General features: G+C 39.8%; 1 protein-coding gene across 2 annotated transcripts in view; it reads right to left on the reverse strand.

Annotated features, from left to right (window-relative positions):
- The window catches only part of ATP6V1A (ATPase H+ transporting V1 subunit A), a 30,201-nt gene that overhangs the window by 7,072 nt on the left and 2,546 nt on the right, over positions 1 to 20,583 (reverse strand). The window contains exons 2-12 of one of the 2 annotated variants that reach the window (XM_080360570.1): positions 10,157 to 10,251; positions 8,318 to 8,446; positions 7,393 to 7,607; positions 6,527 to 6,664; positions 5,883 to 6,034; positions 4,899 to 5,061; positions 3,655 to 3,763; positions 2,767 to 2,889; positions 2,564 to 2,678; positions 1,379 to 1,442; positions 339 to 542 (exon numbers count right to left, since the gene is read on the reverse strand). In XM_080360570.1, coding sequence (XP_080216696.1) covers positions 339 to 542; positions 1,379 to 1,442; positions 2,564 to 2,678; positions 2,767 to 2,889; positions 3,655 to 3,763; positions 4,899 to 5,061; positions 5,883 to 6,034; positions 6,527 to 6,664; positions 7,393 to 7,607; positions 8,318 to 8,446; positions 10,157 to 10,238 — 1,494 coding nt within the window. In that variant the 5' untranslated portion in view covers positions 10,239 to 10,251. Of the gene's footprint in view, positions 1 to 338; positions 543 to 1,378; positions 1,443 to 2,563; positions 2,679 to 2,766; positions 2,890 to 3,654; positions 3,764 to 4,898; positions 5,062 to 5,882; positions 6,035 to 6,526; positions 6,665 to 7,392; positions 7,608 to 8,317; positions 8,447 to 10,156; positions 10,313 to 20,583 lie in introns of those variants that run through there. The other variant, XM_080360569.1, reaches the window with a different exon arrangement.

The following is a 20,583-nucleotide window of genomic DNA, read 5'->3' on the forward strand; positions in this document are numbered from 1 at the left end:
TTGCAACAAAGGGCACTTCAGCAGGATGACAACACTGAAGAAAGTGAAGTTTCTTAATGCCAGCATTAGATGCCCTGCAATCTAATTTACATGAGAAAGGTAGCATCAAACCAAGGTTTGTCAAATCTAAGATAGTATTTATCGTTAGAAATCAAACAGCATGTAAAAAAATTGGAATAAAGCACAGTTAGAGGCAGGAAAGTCTGACATCTCCCAGTGACCATTTGCCTTTTTTGCACATTAAGTCTGGTCTAAGACATGGTCACAAGCCTGCACTAGCAGTAAGGAAATGGAGGATGGATCACTGACACCGTATTTCCTCACAGTTGGTTACTCACCTTCCCCACAAGTTGTACAATCTCTGCAAGGTCTTCTTCTTCCTGTAGGATCTCTTTGGCCTTTGTCCTGAGAGGGACAAACTCTGTAAAATGCTTGTCATAGTACTCATCCAGGGCACGTGTGTATTTGCTGTAACTGATCAGCCAGTTGACAGAGGGGAAGTGTTTGCGTTGTGCCAGCTTCTTATCCAGGCCCCAGAAAACCTGTCAGAAGCCAGAAAGATCAACCAATGATCCAAATAAAAAATGAACCAAAATAATTAGAGGCCAAACAACAAAAAAATCCACAGCCCAACCCCCCCCCCCCCCACCCCAGAACAAAAATAAACAACAAAAACCACCACCACCACAAACCAGAACAACAATACAAAAAGCAAGTCTGAGCACATGCAGCATGGCAAAAGCTAACATGAAAGCCTGAGAATGAAGAAGGCGGCCTTCCTTATGTTAGTTTAACTATAGGAGTGACTTTCAAATACAGTTCTCAAAAGATGATACACCTTTTATGCTAAGTTCAGACTTACTCAGCTTGAGACTCCTCATAAGGGAGAAGTCAGCCATAATAACAATACTGGAGTCAAATTAAGTGTACCTCTATTAGACATAACTCCTTTTCTCAAAAGAGGCCTGGGCAATCAGTTTCAAAATGTGCTTCTCCCTGTCAGCAGCTCTGAGAATTTTTTCATGGTTTCAATGCACCTATTAAGAGTGGTTCACATTCCACATCAGTTGAGAGCAGCCACATTTAAAGTGCAGCCCAAAGGGCAGCGATCAGGAAGCACATGGATATGCCTGAGCAGTCAGTGTTGGAAGGAATTGCCGCCTTCGCTCCCTCTTCCAAAGGGATCTCAAACATGTCAGTTCAGAGATCATCTCACAAGGTCACCTTGTACACTGTTAGAACATTTTCCAAAGCACCCTACAAAGCTGCTTGTGTCAAACTGGAACTCGCACTTCAGCCACTGGCACAAATGCACTGAAGCACAATCATTTTGAGTCTAACAAAGTGGACAGAAAAGATGCAACATCGTGGGACATACCTGAACAATACCCAGAGTAGCAGATGTGACAGGATCAGAGAAGTCACCACCTGGGGGAGAGACACTGAGCAGGAAGAGAGAAGGAAAAGTTACCACAATTTTTTTCACAGACTGAACCGAAGTAGCGAATGTATGACTTCATAGCACAGTGATCAACAGAAACCAGAAAAGTCAACATAATTTCAAGTAATGAACAGATTGTAAGCTTCCACTTCAGAAAATGTTTAATGCATATCCACACAGGTGTAATATTAAGCATACTATGAAATATAGTTATATCAGTAACTGATAGTATCAGGGCACAATTTCAGTCACTTTCGCACTAACTCCAACTTGGATTATCAAACCTATCTCAACTGGAACAGATTCAGCAAGTGTGGACAAGATGGGACACCTTGAAACACAGTGCAATAATTATTTTACAGAAAACAATATCCCAGTTTGAAATTATTGCAGATATTCACCTATCCAATAACTGCTTCAACTTCATTTGGGCTTGACACCCTAATACATACCTTCCCAGAGATTAAAAAATTATCTTCTGGCCTCAAAGGCACAATGCATTTGAGTATGTATGTTGTGGACAGCAGAACTAAGCAGAGCAAAAAATGGACTCTAGGTGCTCTTGCAGATGCTAGAGGCCCTCCTGGAAATGTGTCAGGGTGGAAATTCACTTTGCCCACATTATGATATACAAATCATTATAGCCTAGAAGAATGTCTGGGGATTTCTGCTTTTCACAGATCGCTGCAGCTTGAGTTATGTTGCTCCATGTAATTCTACTCTATCTAAGCAAGAGAATCACAATTCATTATGCCCCCAAGTGCACACACTGCTGCTTTAACTGTCCCTTCTTTCCTGCTCTGAGTGTGGTTTGACGTCCTTTTCAGCAACAGCTCTAATGACGTTCTTCTCTGAGCTGTTTCCTCCAATTGCTGCAAGTGACTGCGATTCCACACCTCACAGAACTACCTGTCTACATTCATTCTTTCTGCCCCCACACAAAATTTAACGGTAGTTGAGGGTGAACAGACACTAAATATCTACCTGCTCATTCACATATTTTAGTTCTGCAGCTGCACAGAGCAACAGGACCTTCTTTTTTCCAAAAGATAGGTACTTTGACATACAAAAACACAGAGGAAGAACTGCAGCCAATGCAAAGCAAATAAATGCAACACTCACGCTCCAACAATGCTGACGCTGCCTTCCCTTTCAGGATTTCCCAGACACTTCACTCTGCCAGCTCGCTCATAGAACGAGGCTAGACGGGCACCAAGGTAGGCTGGATAACCACTGTCTGCAAATACCAACACACAAAAACTGTGTTAAAGGCTCAGAGTTTAAAGGATGCATTTACAAGACTGGACTGAGAAAAGACTACTCACCAGCTGGCATTTCAGCCAGTCGCCCTGAAATTTCTCTGAGGGCCTCAGCCCATCGGGAAGTAGAGTCTGCCATCATACTGACATGGTAGCCCATGTCCCGGAAATACTCGGAAAGGGTGATTCCTAGAACAAAGACAGTGTGCTCCACGATGCAGTTCAGAAAGGAATTATATGCTTGTATCTTGTCACTAAGATGCAAATAAGCCATTCTGATGGCAATAGATACTGAAAATTACTCTTTCTTCTCATAAGATCATGTCCTTGCCATCTTTTGTTGTTATTGCTGCTGTTGTTTATTTCTTCTCATTCTCCCCATTTTGTCTCATCTTAGATCCCTGTGTATTTCTTTGAGGAGACATGGCAATGTCAGTGATGCTACTCTTTGCCTCACTGAAGCCACGAACAAAGCCTTTTCTTATTGTAAAATGTCTCCTTTCCTTTCAAACTACCAGAATACAACAGTGAGAAAAGGTCTTGTTTTATGTTAAATATCTGCCAACTTTTCACAAAAAAAGAATCTAAAAAACACCTTGAAGGGGCTGTAAAGGAAAGAAGACTAGCCTGCCAACTCAAGAGAATACTATTCCTGTGCATTGAGTGGCTGTACTTATCAGCAAAAAGCTACTCACAAACAAAAGCTTACACAACACAGGGAGAAAAACCATATGAGAGCTGTTGCAGCAAGTTCATTTCAAAAGCAAAATTTAGTCAATATTCAGAAATTGTAATTATACATAAGCAAGCCAAATTCAAGGCAAGCAAGGCCCAAAAGGGCTGGCTCCTGAAACTAAGGAGGTTTCTTGGTACTGACCATCTCAGGAAATGAAAATACTAGAGCATGATGGCTTGCTTGACACAGGGCCTTTTCCATCCTCCTGTAAATCTTACCAGTATAGATAGAGGCTTCTCTGGCAGCCACAGGCATGTTGGAGGTATTTGCTACCAGAGCTGTTCTCTTCATGATGCTTTCTACCTTTCCATCAACTTCCATTGTTAACTAAAAAGCAAGAAAATAAAAAAATGTAACAGAAGTATGTTTGTTGTTGTTGTTGATTGTTTTTTTACTGTATTACTTGCCTTGTGTCAGGACACTCTCCTCAGACCTACTCTACCAAGAGCAGAGGCTAGATTCAAGCTTTCAGGAGACTATGCTGGTTTGCCTTCTGGACTGTACACAGCTTAACTCTTTAACATACATGCCTTAGCTTCATCTCATCTTCTGCAACTAGCAAATCCCTATTGATTCCATTCAAATGACTAATGACAAATCCACCACATCAGGAGGTACATTATCTTCTCTCAGCCAAAAATCAGCCTCTTGCCATAAGCCCATTGGGAATCTGAGAGCTTGCTTTCCCATCTACACCAATACGTGTTTATCTTTGACAGCTGGACATAAAACCGCCCAGGTGAAGCCTCAGAAGCACCTGAACAACAGAACACATATCCTGACATTTGAGTATCTTGACATTTACTTTTTTCATGGCCACCTCAGCCTGACTTTCTCATTTTGTAATCAGTCAACATGCCCAAGCCTTTTACTGCTTATTTTTGACAGTGGAGTTTCAACACAAATGTTCAGACTATCTGGCTTCTTTCCCATATTTTACAGAAGAGTGTGCCACAACCATTTCACTAACATATAACAACAGGTAGAAGGATTGGTAAACCTGTGGCACCTTTTTTTTTTTTAATCCAGGAATTTTCTACTTCCTTCAGAAGGTTTTCCAAAGCCTGACATGTCAAACTAATATCTGATAACTGTTTGTATCACCACCCTGCACATAGAGATACTGCATTAGCTATGCATGGTTACGTTAGAGACATTACCAGTGAAAGGTAAGATGCTTATAACCAGGCTAAATTACATCCTGGCATTCATTTTGGCTTTATTTTAAACAAGTTAGAAGGTACACCCAAAAACTAGTCCAGATGCTCATTGAAGAGCCACTGAAATTATTCTTGAACAAGCCAAAGGGTTTTTTTTCCTACTAGAGTCAGAACTTATAGCAGGGAGGCAAGAAGATAATTTCAAGTCACTCTACCAATACGCTATTTTATTCAGTTATAATGCCAGTACAATAGCAAGTCTTGCCAAGAAAGTTTACTCTCCATGAATTCTCCATACTAACCTCAGGGAAATCTCTCAGTACTTCAGACATTTCATTTCCTCGTTCTCCACAGCCTACATAAATGATGACATCACTGTTGGAGTATTTTGAGAGAGACTGTGAGATCACAGTCTTCCCACAACCGAATGCCCCAGGAATTGCTGTTGTACCCCCTTGTACACACCTGAATAAAGAAAAAGGACTCTGATTTACAAGGAACTCAAAACCAGCTCTCTCCTATTCTAGAAGATGTTTTAAAAAAAACCTCACTAATTAAAAGCAGAGCAACAGGAATCACATTCAGTGTTCTGGGTGAGAAGCACACAGGTATTTCACCAAACCAAAAGACTGAGAGAATAAAGTATCCTTTTCCTTTGCTGCCCTTGAAGTACATGAGTTATGCTGGTACAACAGCTAGACTTACAGGGTTGAAACATAGCAGTTTTCACAGCTGGAAGCACTGATGGAATGCAAATACTAGGAAAAGAATAACTGTACTTAGCTGTGTACTATGAGAATAAACAGCATAATATGTTAGGACCAATATTACTGAATTAAGTGTCTTGAAAGTTAGCTGCTTAAAGGAGCATTTTATGTTACAGTTAAGTGCAACAGTCTTCATAAGTGGTGACCGCAAAATCACTGGGAACTATGCATTCTCAAGACCATGGAATGAGATCCTACTTATGTGTTCAAATGGAGATATCAAGCATGAAAGTTCTAATCTTTCTGTAGATTTGCCATGATTATTTTAAATTTATGCTTTTCTAGATTAATGCACTAGAACTGTCTTGTTAAACTTCTCTTCCTTTTTCCACTAGTAGGTTCTCCTGTCAAATATACAAATATGAGGAATTCAGCTAAATATTTTTGAGATGACGCTGTGATGCATATTGAAAGCTTGGGGCCTGCCTGACCTTAAAAAAAAAAAATAAGACCTCCTCCTCTGCTTCCCTCACAAAATAGAGGTTTGTTACATACTAGAAAATAAAAGGTAGTACTTACGGGAAGAGGGCATCTAAGACCCGTTGGCCAGTTAATAAAGGATGATTGGCTGGTAACTTCTCAGTAACAGGACGGACTTGACGTACAGGCCAGACCTGGACCATAGTGAACTTCTCCTTCACACCCTCAAACTCCAGCTCTAAGACAACATCCTACCAGGGAGCACCAGACATCTGAAGTAAGCAAACAGCTGCACACTGGACCAGCACACAAATTCTCATCTCAACTACATCTTTGATACCACCACAGACTTCTCAGAACCCCACCACACTATCAGCCCCTCTAGAGGGAAGGTGCTTTCCCTTATTTACAATGCTACTGGGGAAAAAAAGCGCAAGATGTGGCTTCAACTAAAATTGTGCTTTTGAAGAGCAACTGAATTTCACATATTCATAAGATACTGTAGATCTCCAGAGGTCAGCAAACACAGCACACTGAAGTGTCATTGGCAAGTCATATACACAGACAACAACTGCATAAGATAATCATGTCATCCCTGCAGGCAGGGTAGCAAAAGCAATCATTAACTCAGATATCTTGTTGCATGAAACACTTTCTAGTTTGCATCATGCAGAACAGAAAGAGTACATCAGCCTATGAAAGAGACATGGAATATACCAGCATTTTCTGTTTGGGAGACTTACTGAAGTGTCATAGTTTCCTGGCGGAGCAATGTATGTAACTGTACCCCTGTTCCGTGGGGGCAGCATGATCTTGTGTTTGATAAGGGAGTTTTCATTCACCACACCATAAATATCTCCACCAGTGATGTGGCTGCCAACCTAAAATCAAAACAAGTCTATTAGTCAGAAGTGAGAACTCCCGTTTTAAAAAGAATCTTGTCAAAGAACTGTATAAAATAACTACAGCTATTAAGTCTAGCACTGTGATTACTGCCTTTATAAATGCGTTGTTGCAGCACAGTAGTCCATTTACATAACTCATTACACTAACAGCACATTGCTAGCAACACTATCTGAGTTCAGGTGCCTTTGAAGCCCCAGACAGTAGCAATTACTGACTGATGCAAGGAATTTTCCTCATTTCTTTTACACCTCTCAGTTTAATTTGTTCAGTAGAGAAAGGCAAGCATATGTTAACCTGCAAGGCTGGGAAAAAGAAGATGACTAGGGCTAAAGCCTTGACATTTTCCAGCTTTGAGGCTATCTTCACCATTCACAAAACATGTGCTGCAGTTATTCTTTTTGCTCAGGTAACACTTGTTCTTGCTAATGCTTACTGCAATTTCACTAAGTTCTTTACAGTTTTGTAAATACATAAAAACTTTGCAAGTTTCTCATATGCAGCAACACATAGTAAGCAACATGGAGTAAATTTTGGTGATCCCTGTCCAGTCTCATACATCATTACTGCCTCCTAGCATCCTTTTTTGCAAACTTAATGCAGCGTTAACCATAGCTCCCAGCAGTCACAGCCTTGGCACTCTGCTCCAGCTCCAAGCTCTGGGAGTAGAGGAAGAAGACGGGAAGACAGGCTTGTCAGAACCTACCCGCAGATTTTTGGAAGGTGTAAAGTCCCATTTGACATCTCGGCTCAAAGCTGACACATTGACACCTCTGGGGATATAGATACTTTTGGTCAGAGTGCTGATGTCCAAGAGAGGCCTCTGGATACCATCAAAAATAGCTCCCATAATGCCAGGTCCTAGTTCCACTGACAGGGGTTTGCCAGTACGGAGTACAGGATCTCCTACAGAGACACCAGCTAAAGATTTGCTGAGGAAAAGTTAATCCAGAGAAAGGGAAACAGGGCAGAAGGCATCACATTCACAACATCATACTCTTAAACCACCTTTCTGAGCTTAAGGTAATATTTTTATTATTGTATTACACATAATCATTTGAGAAGTATGTAGGCTTCATAATGAACTCAAGTTGAAGTTGCCATAGCAACAAAGATGCTCACGCTCTAGTGAGGCAAACTAGGGGGTCAATATTCTGCTTTATGATCATTAGTTCAAGCCAGCTATATGGATAAGTTTACTGGAGTGCCAGGTAGCAGGATGGCAAAATAATAGGCATTACTTAAATCTTCAAACCTAAAAACCAGGTTTGACTGTTAAAGTCAGACAATATTATGAAATATATAACTTTTTTGCTTCAGAATTTGCTACAGAGCACAACTTTTTTGACCTTCCTTAACAAAGAGCTGTAATATTTAAATTAAAATGAACTTAAATTCTAAGGTATACATTAGTTCATTTCCACTTAGAAGTCTCAGTACACAGCCAAACAAGGTAAAATTTACCTCAAAACCATCAGAATTTACAAGAGATGTGCAGAACAAATGTCCTGCTGGCAGGGGAAATATCAGGTGCTGGTCCCAGTAGCTTTGATCACCATCTTCACCCTAATCACCACTATGTTGTGGACTGTGCAGCCTGGCAGACCCAGAAGGATCAGTGGAAAGGATACATGTTTCTTCATACACCTGGACTGTTGCCAAGTCACCTTCCAGTCGGATAATCTCCCCCACCAGTTCACTGTGGCCTACTCGTACCAGTTCGTACATAGCAGCACCTGCCATGTTGCACGCTGTGACCACTGTAAAAGACAGTCACACAGGTGAATGTTTTTCCTGTAGCTCAGGAAATTTATTCAGCAGAAGTTAGTAAGAACTACACAGCATAAGCCTAGCATTCACCCAAGTCAAAAGTGCATTCTTGATTTCACAAAAGGGATAACCTGCCTGCCACAAATCCTCATATTTCTTGTTTAAAAGCCAAAAGAAAGTGTTTCCCTATACTTTTCACACTGTTCCTTTATGTTCAATAAGAGGACACTATCAGAATGTGGTAGTTCACAAACAATTCATGCCATAATTTCTCTTATCTATCTTGACAGGTTTAGGGTTTGACATGTTTAGGGTTTCAGAGATGCAGTGAACTTTGACAGACAAGTTTAATAGGCACTTCCTCCCTTCAGGTAGCTGGGCCACATTCCCATCTGACTAAATTAAAACATACAAGAAAATGGCAAAAGCTCAGCAGATACCTGATAATTACATAAACCTGTGGCTGAGGACCAGCATTTTCAAGTGACTAAAACTCCTGTCTACTTTGGTAGCATCTGGATGCTCCCATAACTATTTCCATGCGTAGATCAAGACAATGGCACCAACTAAAGGCAATACATACCATTGTAGGCATCTGCTGCTCTGGATACAAAGCTTTTAAGGAAACAATTATTTTGATATTTTATTTTGTAGAAAAGTGATGCATACCTTTGAGCAACTTAAATTACCTTTCAACACATCAAGACTGTTTTAAAGCACGTTTTGGGCCTGAAACCTCAATGTTTTGAGTTAGATTTCAGCAGGTCATACAAGAGGCCCAGCTGCTTTAGGACAAAATTTACTTTATCTTCTATATTGTAATATCGATTGTGCACACTGGGTTCACATGTTTGCATAAAAATACATTTTCCACTGCTTATGAAAGTTGTATCCGTTTAAAATTGTTTTAAAGTATCACTTCTGTAGTTAAGGTATTGGCAGTTAAAGAACAGATCTTTATTTAGGTAGACAAAAGCCGAAGGAGCTTCTTATTCATCAAATAAACTATATTAACAAAAATACATGCTATTTTTCTGTTCTCATATTCCCATCCTTAACCTCTTAAAGAGAATGCAGGAGGGAGCAGAAAAGCTGTTAGAGTCTGCACATATTCAAAAGCTGTTACTGTCAGACCCTAAAGAAACTATTCAAGCTGATAAAGAAGAAGGAAGAGTCCTCCTTCTCACACTTGCACTACCACCACACTCTGCCACCTTCCCTGACCCTTGCAAATCCCCACTGAGGTCCTCCAGCCCATGGTGCAGTAACACAGAACAGCTTGACACTGGCAGGACACTGAGTATTTTGGAAAGCACAGTGTCAAACTGCAATTCAGTGAGAATGGACTGTGCATCTCACACGTTTTTAGAGAAGCTTAATACGTTAGGCCTGCAGATTTCCGACCAAGGGGCTTTATCTAATCCAGAAAGTTTATTACCTTCTGTTTTTATTATTATTCTTCATCAGCCTGCTTCTGCTGATTACATCTTTAACAATGATTAATTAGCAGTAACATCTTGTTGTTATATTTCTCAATATTTTATCAGACTAAGTCAGTGATCTTTCTAAAAAGCCCTCTACCAAAAACAGAAAAAGCCCCACCCAGAGTTCTACTATACTTCTCCACTTCCAAGTAAACAAGATTAACAAGACACTAGGTGAAACAGAACCCATTATTTCCTTTACAAAATAATACCTACCAGGTCCTGAGACTCCATAAACATAGCCAACAAAAGCCTCTCTGTCCTCATCACGGATTTTTGGTAGCTTGGTGAAGTCCATTTTGCCTGTTCAACTGTATAGAAGGAATAAAGAGTCAGTTCTGAAGAATACACACGTGTATTAGCTTCATTCCCTTCTTCCCCTCTGCTCTCTCCTTGTTTTCAGCTAGAAAGAATTCTGAACTGAAGAATTCTGAACTCATACAGCCTGAAGCAGCTTAACCACACCAATTTTAAAGCTATAAAAAGTTAAAAAGTAACTCACTTAAACAAACAAAATAACTAACAGAAACACAAGGGTAGAACATCACTCCACAATATCTTCCACAAAACACCACTGAGTGAAACAGTTACACTCAAAAAATGCCCAAACATCCTTGGACTACTTTCAAGCCCAATAACAGGGTGTTTAAACAATGGAGAACCTCTTCTGTCTTTCATATTTTATCTACTCTTCTTCAAAACATGGAGTTTTCCATGATTCTGAGTGATTTCCAAGCTACTATATGCAGACAGAGCAAGAGAATGTTCTGGGGCTGCTCTACTGCCACCAGTCTCTAAAAGGCAATACTACAAATATTAATTGTGAAAATTCTGGGTTTTGCTATGTCAGCCTGCTGAATCAGAGTGTCCAGAGAAAGAAACATAACATTTTCACAAGCACCAGCACGCAAACATGCAGGCCCTCTCCATATGCCTCACAACTACGTATTATGCATTCTTGCTCTCAGTGAAACCCATGGAGTATTATACTAGAATTGTGCTAAATAATGGCCAGAAAACCCAACTTGTAACAGTCAAACACCAACATCTGTTGTCAGTAACTGTTTAGGGAATCTAAACAACTGGCAGAAGAAAAGCTGTCTTAGAAAACAGACCTCCTTGATCCCTGTTTGTCCTGTAATCGACAGTTGGGCTGTCCTGCTTCTGGTGCTGATAAGAGTATTTAATTGTTTTGCTTTGTCAGCCCTTATCATGCTTTGCGTTACCTGGGAAACCGATTAGCAGTACAGAACTGTAAGGCAAGCCTTTACTAATTTCTAGTCTATTGATACATTTAGAGTACAGCACTGGTGAAAGGTGCAGTAAGGTAGCCCCAGCATACAATGCTCTCTGCCTATCATCAGGTCTATCCAGCACAAGCCCATGGTTCAGTGACATGAACTATGTGAGGCACCTGTTGACACTCAAGAGTCCTTGCAAGAAACGTAACCTAACCCAGCATCTTCTGCAAGGTAGCAAATTCAGAGGTACACTCAGGCTTGAATACCTGCCCTATATACAATGAGGAAGACAACTACATTGCAGCCCCTTCTGCCATCACCAAAGGATGCTTTTCAGCCTGTTCTTCAGAAGCAGTAGGTAGGTGACATTTGCTATTCTTAAAATCTTATGATTGTTTTCCAGCTTTTTAATACTTTACAAATCCTCTGCCCCTTACCAACATAAAAGTTTTGAAATGGTATTCCTGCTCTGTAAGAAAAGGATCTCCAATGATTCCAAACTCTTGTTCATCCTGAATTAATAGCTTATTCCAGGCTCCGTGTCCTGCTGGAGTGGATTGTGTAACATGGCTACCATTGACTCATTTCACAAGAGCCACCTCAACAGTTGATCATGACTCAGTCACCACCACCCTGGAGTGGAACTGCTAGCTGCTCTCAAGCTCAAAGGCTAAGTCAGATATCTGTTAGACCCCTCAACTCTCCATAACAATGGTTTATCCTTCAAGCTGCCTGTCATTTAGGCCCAGAAGATAATTTTTATTTCACTGATTATTTCTCAAAAACCTCCTCTGACAAGTGGCAAAGGGAAGGTCCTTGCAAAGCATTCTGCAGTTCCTGAGCAGCTGGTAAGAGCTGGTTCTGATCAGACTAACATAACTACCTCATCTTTTTTGCTTTTAACAACTAAAACATTGCAAAACTCAAGCACAATTACTGTTCATACTGAAAAAACAGATTGTCTCATAAATCCACCCCAAACATTTACTTCAACATACCATACAGAACAACCTCTAGAGTCCTACTACCAAAATGTTATACAGAAGCACAATAAAGAGAGTGCTAAACCAAATTCTCATAGCTGAATTAGTGACACTGTTCAGCAGTTAGATAGTAAAAAGTCCCATATGAAAGAGTCAATTTATAAAAACAAGGAAAACCAGGAATAACACTGTCCAGTTTCAATTTAAATTAACTTTTCTTCATACCCCAAATCTGCAGGTCAGCTGACCGCTGCTTAAAGCAACCATTTATCTTTTAGGGACAAAACCAAGAACCTCAGAACAGTCATTCTGCCATTAAAACATCAACATCCTGACACCAGGCATATACCTTTCCTGTTCCTGTGGCTGCTCTGCTCCCTCTCTCTTCCTACAGCCATCTTCTCAAATTACTGAACAAGCCAACTAAAAAAGTTTCCTCCACTAGGCCACCTAGCAACACACCAATAAACCCTGTCTTTGTCCTTATCTTTAGCATCTGCACCAACTGCTTTTAAACACATACCTATTAACTAGTCCAAGTGCAAAAGATGTGGTGAATTCTTCCTCACCTTTCTTCTCCTATACACCTCCAGAGTACATAAAATCCAAAAAGCCAGTACTCACCCAGACAAGCTGACCTCTTTTTTAAGGGGCTACCCATCTTTTAGCACTCAATACAAATTAATTAAAAAAAAAGAAAAAATCTGTTATTTGTCACTGTATAGTTTGCTTGTGCTTGCATATTAGCATTACAGATTTTCATTTTAAATGGAAAAGTCCTTGAGGGCAGAAATGTTGCCTTACCTACCTGCACTGTTAAACGTCTTCATTTTTAGTACTCAGATAAAATTAAATTCCCTAAAGCACACCAGAATTTGCTAAACATAACATCATGTGTGTGCAGACAGTATGTACTTACTCAGGAAGCCAGGGTAGCTAAGCCATTTTAGAAATCTACTGAGCTCCTGTACCCTTTTCAGAGTCCTCTTGCCAACACAGGGCATTAGGCACAATATGCAATCCACTCCTACAAAACTCCATTAGCACACCTGCACAGGGTGTTATCTTAAGTTTAATTATCTTACGAGCAAAGACGCATCTTGTACCCTTTATAACTTATAAACAGGAGATGAGGAAGAATCTTAAACAGTTCAATGATTTATTTTAAATGTGCTTTTAAGCTCTAACATGGTCATATTCTGCCTAACAGTGCCAGAAATCAAAATATTACTTGCTGCAGAACCACCTCTGACTGACAGGTCAATTATTAAAGTAATTTTATAGTCAAAATTAAACAGGAAAGAGCTAATGACCACAGTTTTCTATCTTGATTTCACCCTAGCACAGCAATCTGGCTACAGCGTAACCCCAAAAAACATAACTATCATGCTTACAATGCTGGAGAAACCTGTTTTCCATTACAGTTCCCTATTTTTGCTTCAAATACTTGATCAGACCCAGAATTTACAGGACAAACTGCCTTACCACAAAGATCTCTTCAAAATTAAGACTCCAGTGAGATTTTTTTAGAAGGATCATTCTTACAGCAAAGAAGAAAATCCATGACTATTTTATCATATAAACACAAATTCTTACCTTCTTTTGCAGAAACGGGAACGAAAATCCACAGGCCCAATGGAAGCAAAGCCAGAATTCAGCAGTTAAGCACCACCACTTAGGAAATTATTGTCCTTCTAGTGCCCCTACACAGAGGGATGAGAAAGCCTGCTGCAGAGGGGAAAGAAATTTCTGACACACAGCAGAGGCATAACCACCTGACTTGATGAGTCATCAGTCTCTCTCTCTCCCACCAGCACCGAGGATTGCCGCAATAGCAAATCAAGCCACCTAAAGCCCAGCTGAACTCCCATCTGTGCCCTTCTTACTGCACAGGACCGAGCATAAGAAATTAAAAGCAGCATTCAGTGCTCACATTAAGGACCTCCTACAAAGCAAATAATCCCGATGTCCCAAGCAGTACATACTACTACATACAAATCCTTGAAAGAAAGATGCATGCTTTTTGCTGGAAACCGTTTACCTACTAGTCCTTTCATGCAATAGATCCATGCCAGTGCATGCTCCGTTCTGGAACAGCTCAACAGAACCACCATTTAACAACAGACTGCACAGGGAGGCACTGAAGACACAGCAATACTAATTGCCTGAGTATGTAGAACCAGTATTGATTCTTGTCAAAACAGCAAGTCTTGTGGGTCTCACTGCTGCTAATATAAAACCCTCTTCCTCTAGGTAGTGGAGGCATTAATGCAACTGCACAACATCCAATACCTTAGCAAAGCAGGCTGATGTGCCACCTAGAGTGACAGCTGCTAGAATGGATTGTCGAAGATTGACAGGGACTGACATTGTCCTGTATGTTGTGCAGAAGACAAGTAGCTATGGGGGCTCTCCCCCAAGAAGCTACATCAGTTGAAGAGTTACCTGCAGTCTTCACAACTTCTCAAGACTATCTTTGCAAGTTTTAGGATTAGCAATACATCAAATCAGCACAACAGCTTAAATCATAAATGGTAAGAAATAACACATGAGCAGCAATTCAGAACTAGTGGCATTACATTAATAAGTCACCAGGATTCATTCTGCTGAAGTAACTTCAAGCTAAGGTAATAGATTTTACTCTATCTGGAACAGACTATAAAGTGTTTGGACTTCTTAAGGCAAAAAAATGGAGTCAGAATATAAGCTCTTACATTCAATATCCAGGAAAAATTAATAAGCATACACAATAAGAAGTAGCCAAATAAAGTCTTCCAAGAAAATCCCTCCTTCTCAGTAAAAACCTAGCTGTCAAAGGACAGTAAAGATCACAACCTAGCCCAGACAATCAGCTTAGCATCACATTTGAGTCTTGCTTTAGAATCAAGACTGTCAATATTTACTGTGTTCACCTGAGTAGGCTTTGGTATAGTGCATAAGGCCCACTGTCCAGCTGTACGAGGACGTGTTGCAAGTGCCTCATAAATAATAGAATAATGACTGCCATAGATTTACTCTGACTTGGACACTTTATACTTCCCCTTATAACAGATGATATTCTTAAGAGGTAGTATTAAAAAAATACAGCACCTAAACTAATAGACAAATGCAGAAGTTCAGCAGCATTTCTGCATCTAGAATCCAGGATATTGTCCCAAAAGAAACAGCATGTCCAGAACTCTAACACAGGTCACTTGGAAGGAAAGCCAAATAGTATTCTCAAGAAACTATCCTCCTTCATACCAGGCAGAGTTATAATTTTATAACACATAATAATAATACCACATCAGGGAAAATTACTCCAGATTTCTCAATCACCAAACAACAGAATTGTTGAGGTTGGAAGACACCTCTGGAGATCAGCTAGTTCTAACTTCTCACTCAAACCAAGCTATAGCAGGCTGCTCAGGGCCATGTCCAGCTGGGTTTTGATTAGTTCCAAGGATGGAGACCACACAACTCTCCAGACAACCTTATTCCAATGTTCAGTTACACTTAAAGGAAAAAGTGTAGGTATGTTTAAAGGGAATTTCCTGTATTTCAGTTTGAGCCCATTGCTTCTTCTCATTTCACCAGATAACACTGAGAAGAGTCTGGCTCCATCCTGTTTTATAGTAAGTTTCTCTGAGCCTTCTCTTCCTGAGGCTATACAAACCCAGCTCTCTCACCCTCTCCTTTTATCTCCCAATGCTCAACAGTCCTTGTTGCCCTTTTCTCAACCCACTGCATTAAACCATGCCTGCCTTCTGCTGAAGAACCAGAACCAGACATAGCACTCCAGATGTGGTCTCCCCAGAGGTTAACCGAGGGGAAAACCCACCCTCCTGAACCTGCTGGTAGCATTCTTCCTAATGCAGCTTGGGGTCATGCTGGCTGCCTTTGCCACAAAGATACATTAACAGCTCATGTTCAACTTAGTGTCCACCAAGACCTCTGGTCCTTTTCAGCAAAGCCACTTGAGAGCCAGCCAGTCCCCAGCCTATAGCATGGCATGCAGTTATTCCTTCCCAGGTGCAAGACTTTGCATTTCCCTTTGTCAAAGTTCATGAGATTCCTGTTAGCCTATTTTTCCAGTCTGTCAAGGTCCCTCTGCATAGCAGTACAGCCTTCTACTACATGAAAAACCTTCCAACTTTGTATCATCTGCACTCTAAGGAAACCAGGCAGGAGTCACCTCTTGTGCTCAAAACAATGATGTGGCTTATTCTTCTCTTCAGACAGACATTGAGAAGCTAACTGTACCAATTTTCTTGCCCTAAGCGTGGAGTTACAAGTATCACTGTTTCTTAAACTCAACAATATGGATGCTCTTTCATTAAAGTGTTCATACAGTTCCAGTTGCCACAGGGCACTTTTATGCCACCTCTGCTCTTGACAGGTCAGGAATCTGCTCAAGTGATGCTCAGCTACATACTGTGGATTCACCTGCAACCATACAGGACAATTCATCTTTTGTCCAACTTGTTTCTTGGGTACTATAAAGCTCCTTCCTCTCACATGAGGCTTGCTGCTCAGCATGTGCATGGTGTATCCAGGTATAGTAAAAAAAAAAAAAGAAATAGAATTATGCTGTCACTGTCAGTACACCACACAATGGCAACAAAGTAAGACTGTGCAACATGGCAATTCATGAAGCCCATCACAAGATCCTGCTACTCTTAGTCAAAACAGATGGGGACTTACCTGTGGGTACGGCAACACATACAAGCCTGATACTTCAAACAGACATCATGCCTTGCACACAAGCTAAATGTATACAAAATATATTTAGTACACATATAGAGCATAAGAGACTCCCTTCTACCACAGAGATGAGGTGTGAAGTCTGTCCATGCAAGAAGTACCACCGCCACAAATTGTTATTCAAGTATCCAAGTTCTAATTCAGAAGCTTGGGAGATTTCTTTAGTTAGTCCAGAATAGGACTAGAAAAAAAGTTGTATTTGAACACAACCAGGAAGCCAGCAGCAGTGACAAAACTAGACAGAAAGGTTGGGAATACATTCATTGCATAACTACTTTGACCCACTGAAGATCTGATCAGCTTAGTAGATAACCAGCCTTCTAATTTCAAATGTGGTTGCCATGTTATCTAGAGTTGGTAAAAATCATAGTTTTCTCCATTAAGACACTTCTCTCGCTACAGAAACCCACTTTGTGTGAAAAATCATCTTCATCAGCTGACTGATTATATGCTACAGAGTTTTCCATAATAGGGTTTTCTACACCAATTCTTTCCTCTCAGCTCAGAAGACTTTTCCGGTAGAGCTCTAGAGGTGGTAATGGATGAGTCTCTCCTTATTTCTTAGTTGCTACACTGCTTCAAAAGTTTCCTACTGTGAAAAATTTGCCATCCATTTCAGCCTGCTGTACATCCTTCTTCTTTGGCTTGATAGACTTTCATACAAAAGAAACATTTAATGCAACTGAGATCCAAGTCATAACACAGAATACCAATATAATCTTAATTTCTGTGTCCCACAGCAGCCTTCTTTTTTTTTTTTTTTTATCCTGTCAGCTAGCTGTAAGAGTTGAAAAGTTCTGCAGCCATTTGCTTAGCGCAACAGTCATTTCCTCTAGATGAGCAACATTTTAATTAACCTCACTAACATTACTGCAAAGCTAAAATCCACCCTTGCTTTTATTAAATAAAAGTCACTCTACTTTTAGGTGCATTTGGCATTGGTACTTGAAAGAGTTTTTGTCAGTCTAACCCTTAAGATGACAAATGTCAAAATGAGACAAACACAAAGCTGTAAGCAATTAGAGCAGCAAACATTATGATAGTTTAGTAGAGTAACTTCTGAATAGTTGAAGATTCTTATCTTAACAGACAGAAGTTGTGCAATTTCATAAAACAACTATTGCTAGATTTGTAAGTCAAGCTCAGTTTTACATGCAGAAACATATTAGTAATATGTGCTCATTAAAACACATAGGCTCTTCTACAAGCCTCACCACTGTCTAGCCCCTTGTTGCAAAATGTAATAGCCAAAATACTATGCACAACTTTGGAATAAGCATTTAAGCATTTCATCATCACACTTAACTTTTAGAGCAGTCTTTAAAGTTGGGATACTATGGAATCTTCAGTTTATGAAGGGAGGTATTTGAAGGCTAGTTTAAAGAGTTGAACCAGGAGTAAGTTTGCATTAAAGTCTTTAAGAAAGATCTAAAACCCCTAGCAGATAGAACTCTTTTACAGCACTTTGGTATAATGAAACACCTGGTTGGAATCACAATGCACATACTGGCATTGGATTCCAGTAAAAGGAAAATAAGCTGAGGTTGACTTTTCCTGTAATGGAAAACTTCATCTTTACATTTTAAAGCAAGTTAAACCACATGTGGAGATTTTATGTTCAATTACCTAAAGTATTTACAGCTTCTTCAGAATAGCCAGAGCCTCTCCGGCATACTAAATTTTAACATTGCTTAAACAACATATTGTGATGGTTGTCTGAATATCTACCAGGTGATGCAAATTTAACTCATAATAACAAAACCCTCAAGATTTCCAGGACCTAGAGGAAAATCACATAATAAAATTTCCTTTTTAGAAGTCCTTACCAATGTTATCTGCATTTAGCCAGAAATACCACTTCTCCCCTCCCCGCCCCCCTTCCCCCGCAAAGAGCTGCTCTTTAATTACTTTCATAGCGAGAAACAAAAGAATTACATAGTCTAATAATGAGAAGGACCAAATATTTGTCCCACTATCTGAACTTCTTGGATGATGCAATTTCTTTGCTAGAATATTAAAGTAAAATCATTCTTCAGGCTGTTAAAGGAAACCCACATACTTGAAAGCTTTTCTCCAGCTATAATAAATGATTCTAACAAAGGCACAGTTTTTCTGTCTATAGCCTTTCCAAAACTTTTCTATCCCTCATCACACCCAACCATCCCAACCACAACAGGACCGCTCTTCATGCATATGGCACAGAATGCAGACCAACAGCACAGACACTCAGACAATATACCTTTTACATAGTCTCAAACAACAAACCACTCCAGCAAGCAAGCATAGCTTATAGCATCCTACAAACGGAACACAGCAAGGGGAACACAGTGCCTTCACACTGCAGATTTTAGCATTTTTCTTGGGTTGATGTCTAACAGAAGGAGTTAGTTTGATAAACTGTTCAGCCAAATCCTACCTGTGCACCAACATTTCAACTTGGCCATGAGAATCCTTACAATATGAGTGAGCTTCAACTGATTAAAAAGGACAAAGATGACTTTTACATTACAGAGATACCCCCTAGGAACACCACTTTTCTCTTAAGCATTTGCATCTGCAAAGGTTCTATTTTCGGCAGATGTTTTAGTTTATTTAACAGTTTAGCAGGATGAGTCTTAGCTCACTGAGGTAGCAATGGTCTTCAAAATTATTCTTCTCAGGATTAAACAGATGTCAGGCTGGTAATGCAGAAAGCACAGTGCTATAAAAATGCAGCCACAATGGCAGCTTCCCATACTAGTTTTAGTACTTCCTGATTACTTCTGATGTGAACATTTTAAGACAGTCACAACAGACTATCTAAAATGCTGTGAACTACGATAAAACTAAAGAACTGTCAACAGCCACCATGCACGTATTAGATCACTGTCAGACAAATTCTTTCTGAAGAGAATGAGCAGTGACGCTGAAATTTACTGTTACAAGAGGAGTTCATGTGTAATCAAGTTGATGAACCAAAAAAATAAAATTCAGCAGCTAAAACTGATCTTCATCTGTCATTTCACTGCATGATAGTAATAAAGTCTATTAAACTATGACTTTCTGGATTTATCCTTATACATCTTACCAGTTTTCAGAGTAAGTGTATGTGTATCATTTCAGTAAAGACAGGCATTATAAGGCAAAGCTTGTTATTGCAGCCATATAATATGTGGAAGTCTAAAAAGTTAGCAGCAAATAGTCAATCTTTCTAAGAAGTGGGGGTATTCAACTTTGGGAGAATTTCATAAAAGCAGAATAAATAAATGCATAGATGAAATACAGTAACCAAACTAAAAACAGTCATGAGATATGACCAAACCCAAGAATTTAGTATAAGCTTAGCTATCCACTTTCAAAGCAGAGGAAGAAGTGAACACAACAAAACAAACAAAAAAAACCTTTTTAGAACATGAAAGAAGGCACAAAAATGACAACCAGAAGATCCAGTCTAAGCCAGTATTGCATGTTGAACTTTTAGGCGATTACTGGATTCACCTGTACAGAAAGATGAGGTTGAAAAGTTTAGATTAATTCTGCTTCCTCTGCCTGAGTAGATCCCTGTTTTTCTCTGTCCAGCTGGAAGGCTAAAGAAGTCACATGTTTTAAGATAGTGAGTAAGAGTGAACAAGCATGATATTCCACAGTTGACTACATCATCTGTTTTCCTTGATATAGTTCCAGTCTAAAAAAATCA

Source organism: Nesoenas mayeri (assembly GCF_963082525.1).
Source record: "Nesoenas mayeri genome assembly, chromosome: 1".
NCBI classification, from domain to species: domain Eukaryota; kingdom Metazoa; phylum Chordata; class Aves; order Columbiformes; family Columbidae; genus Nesoenas; species Nesoenas mayeri.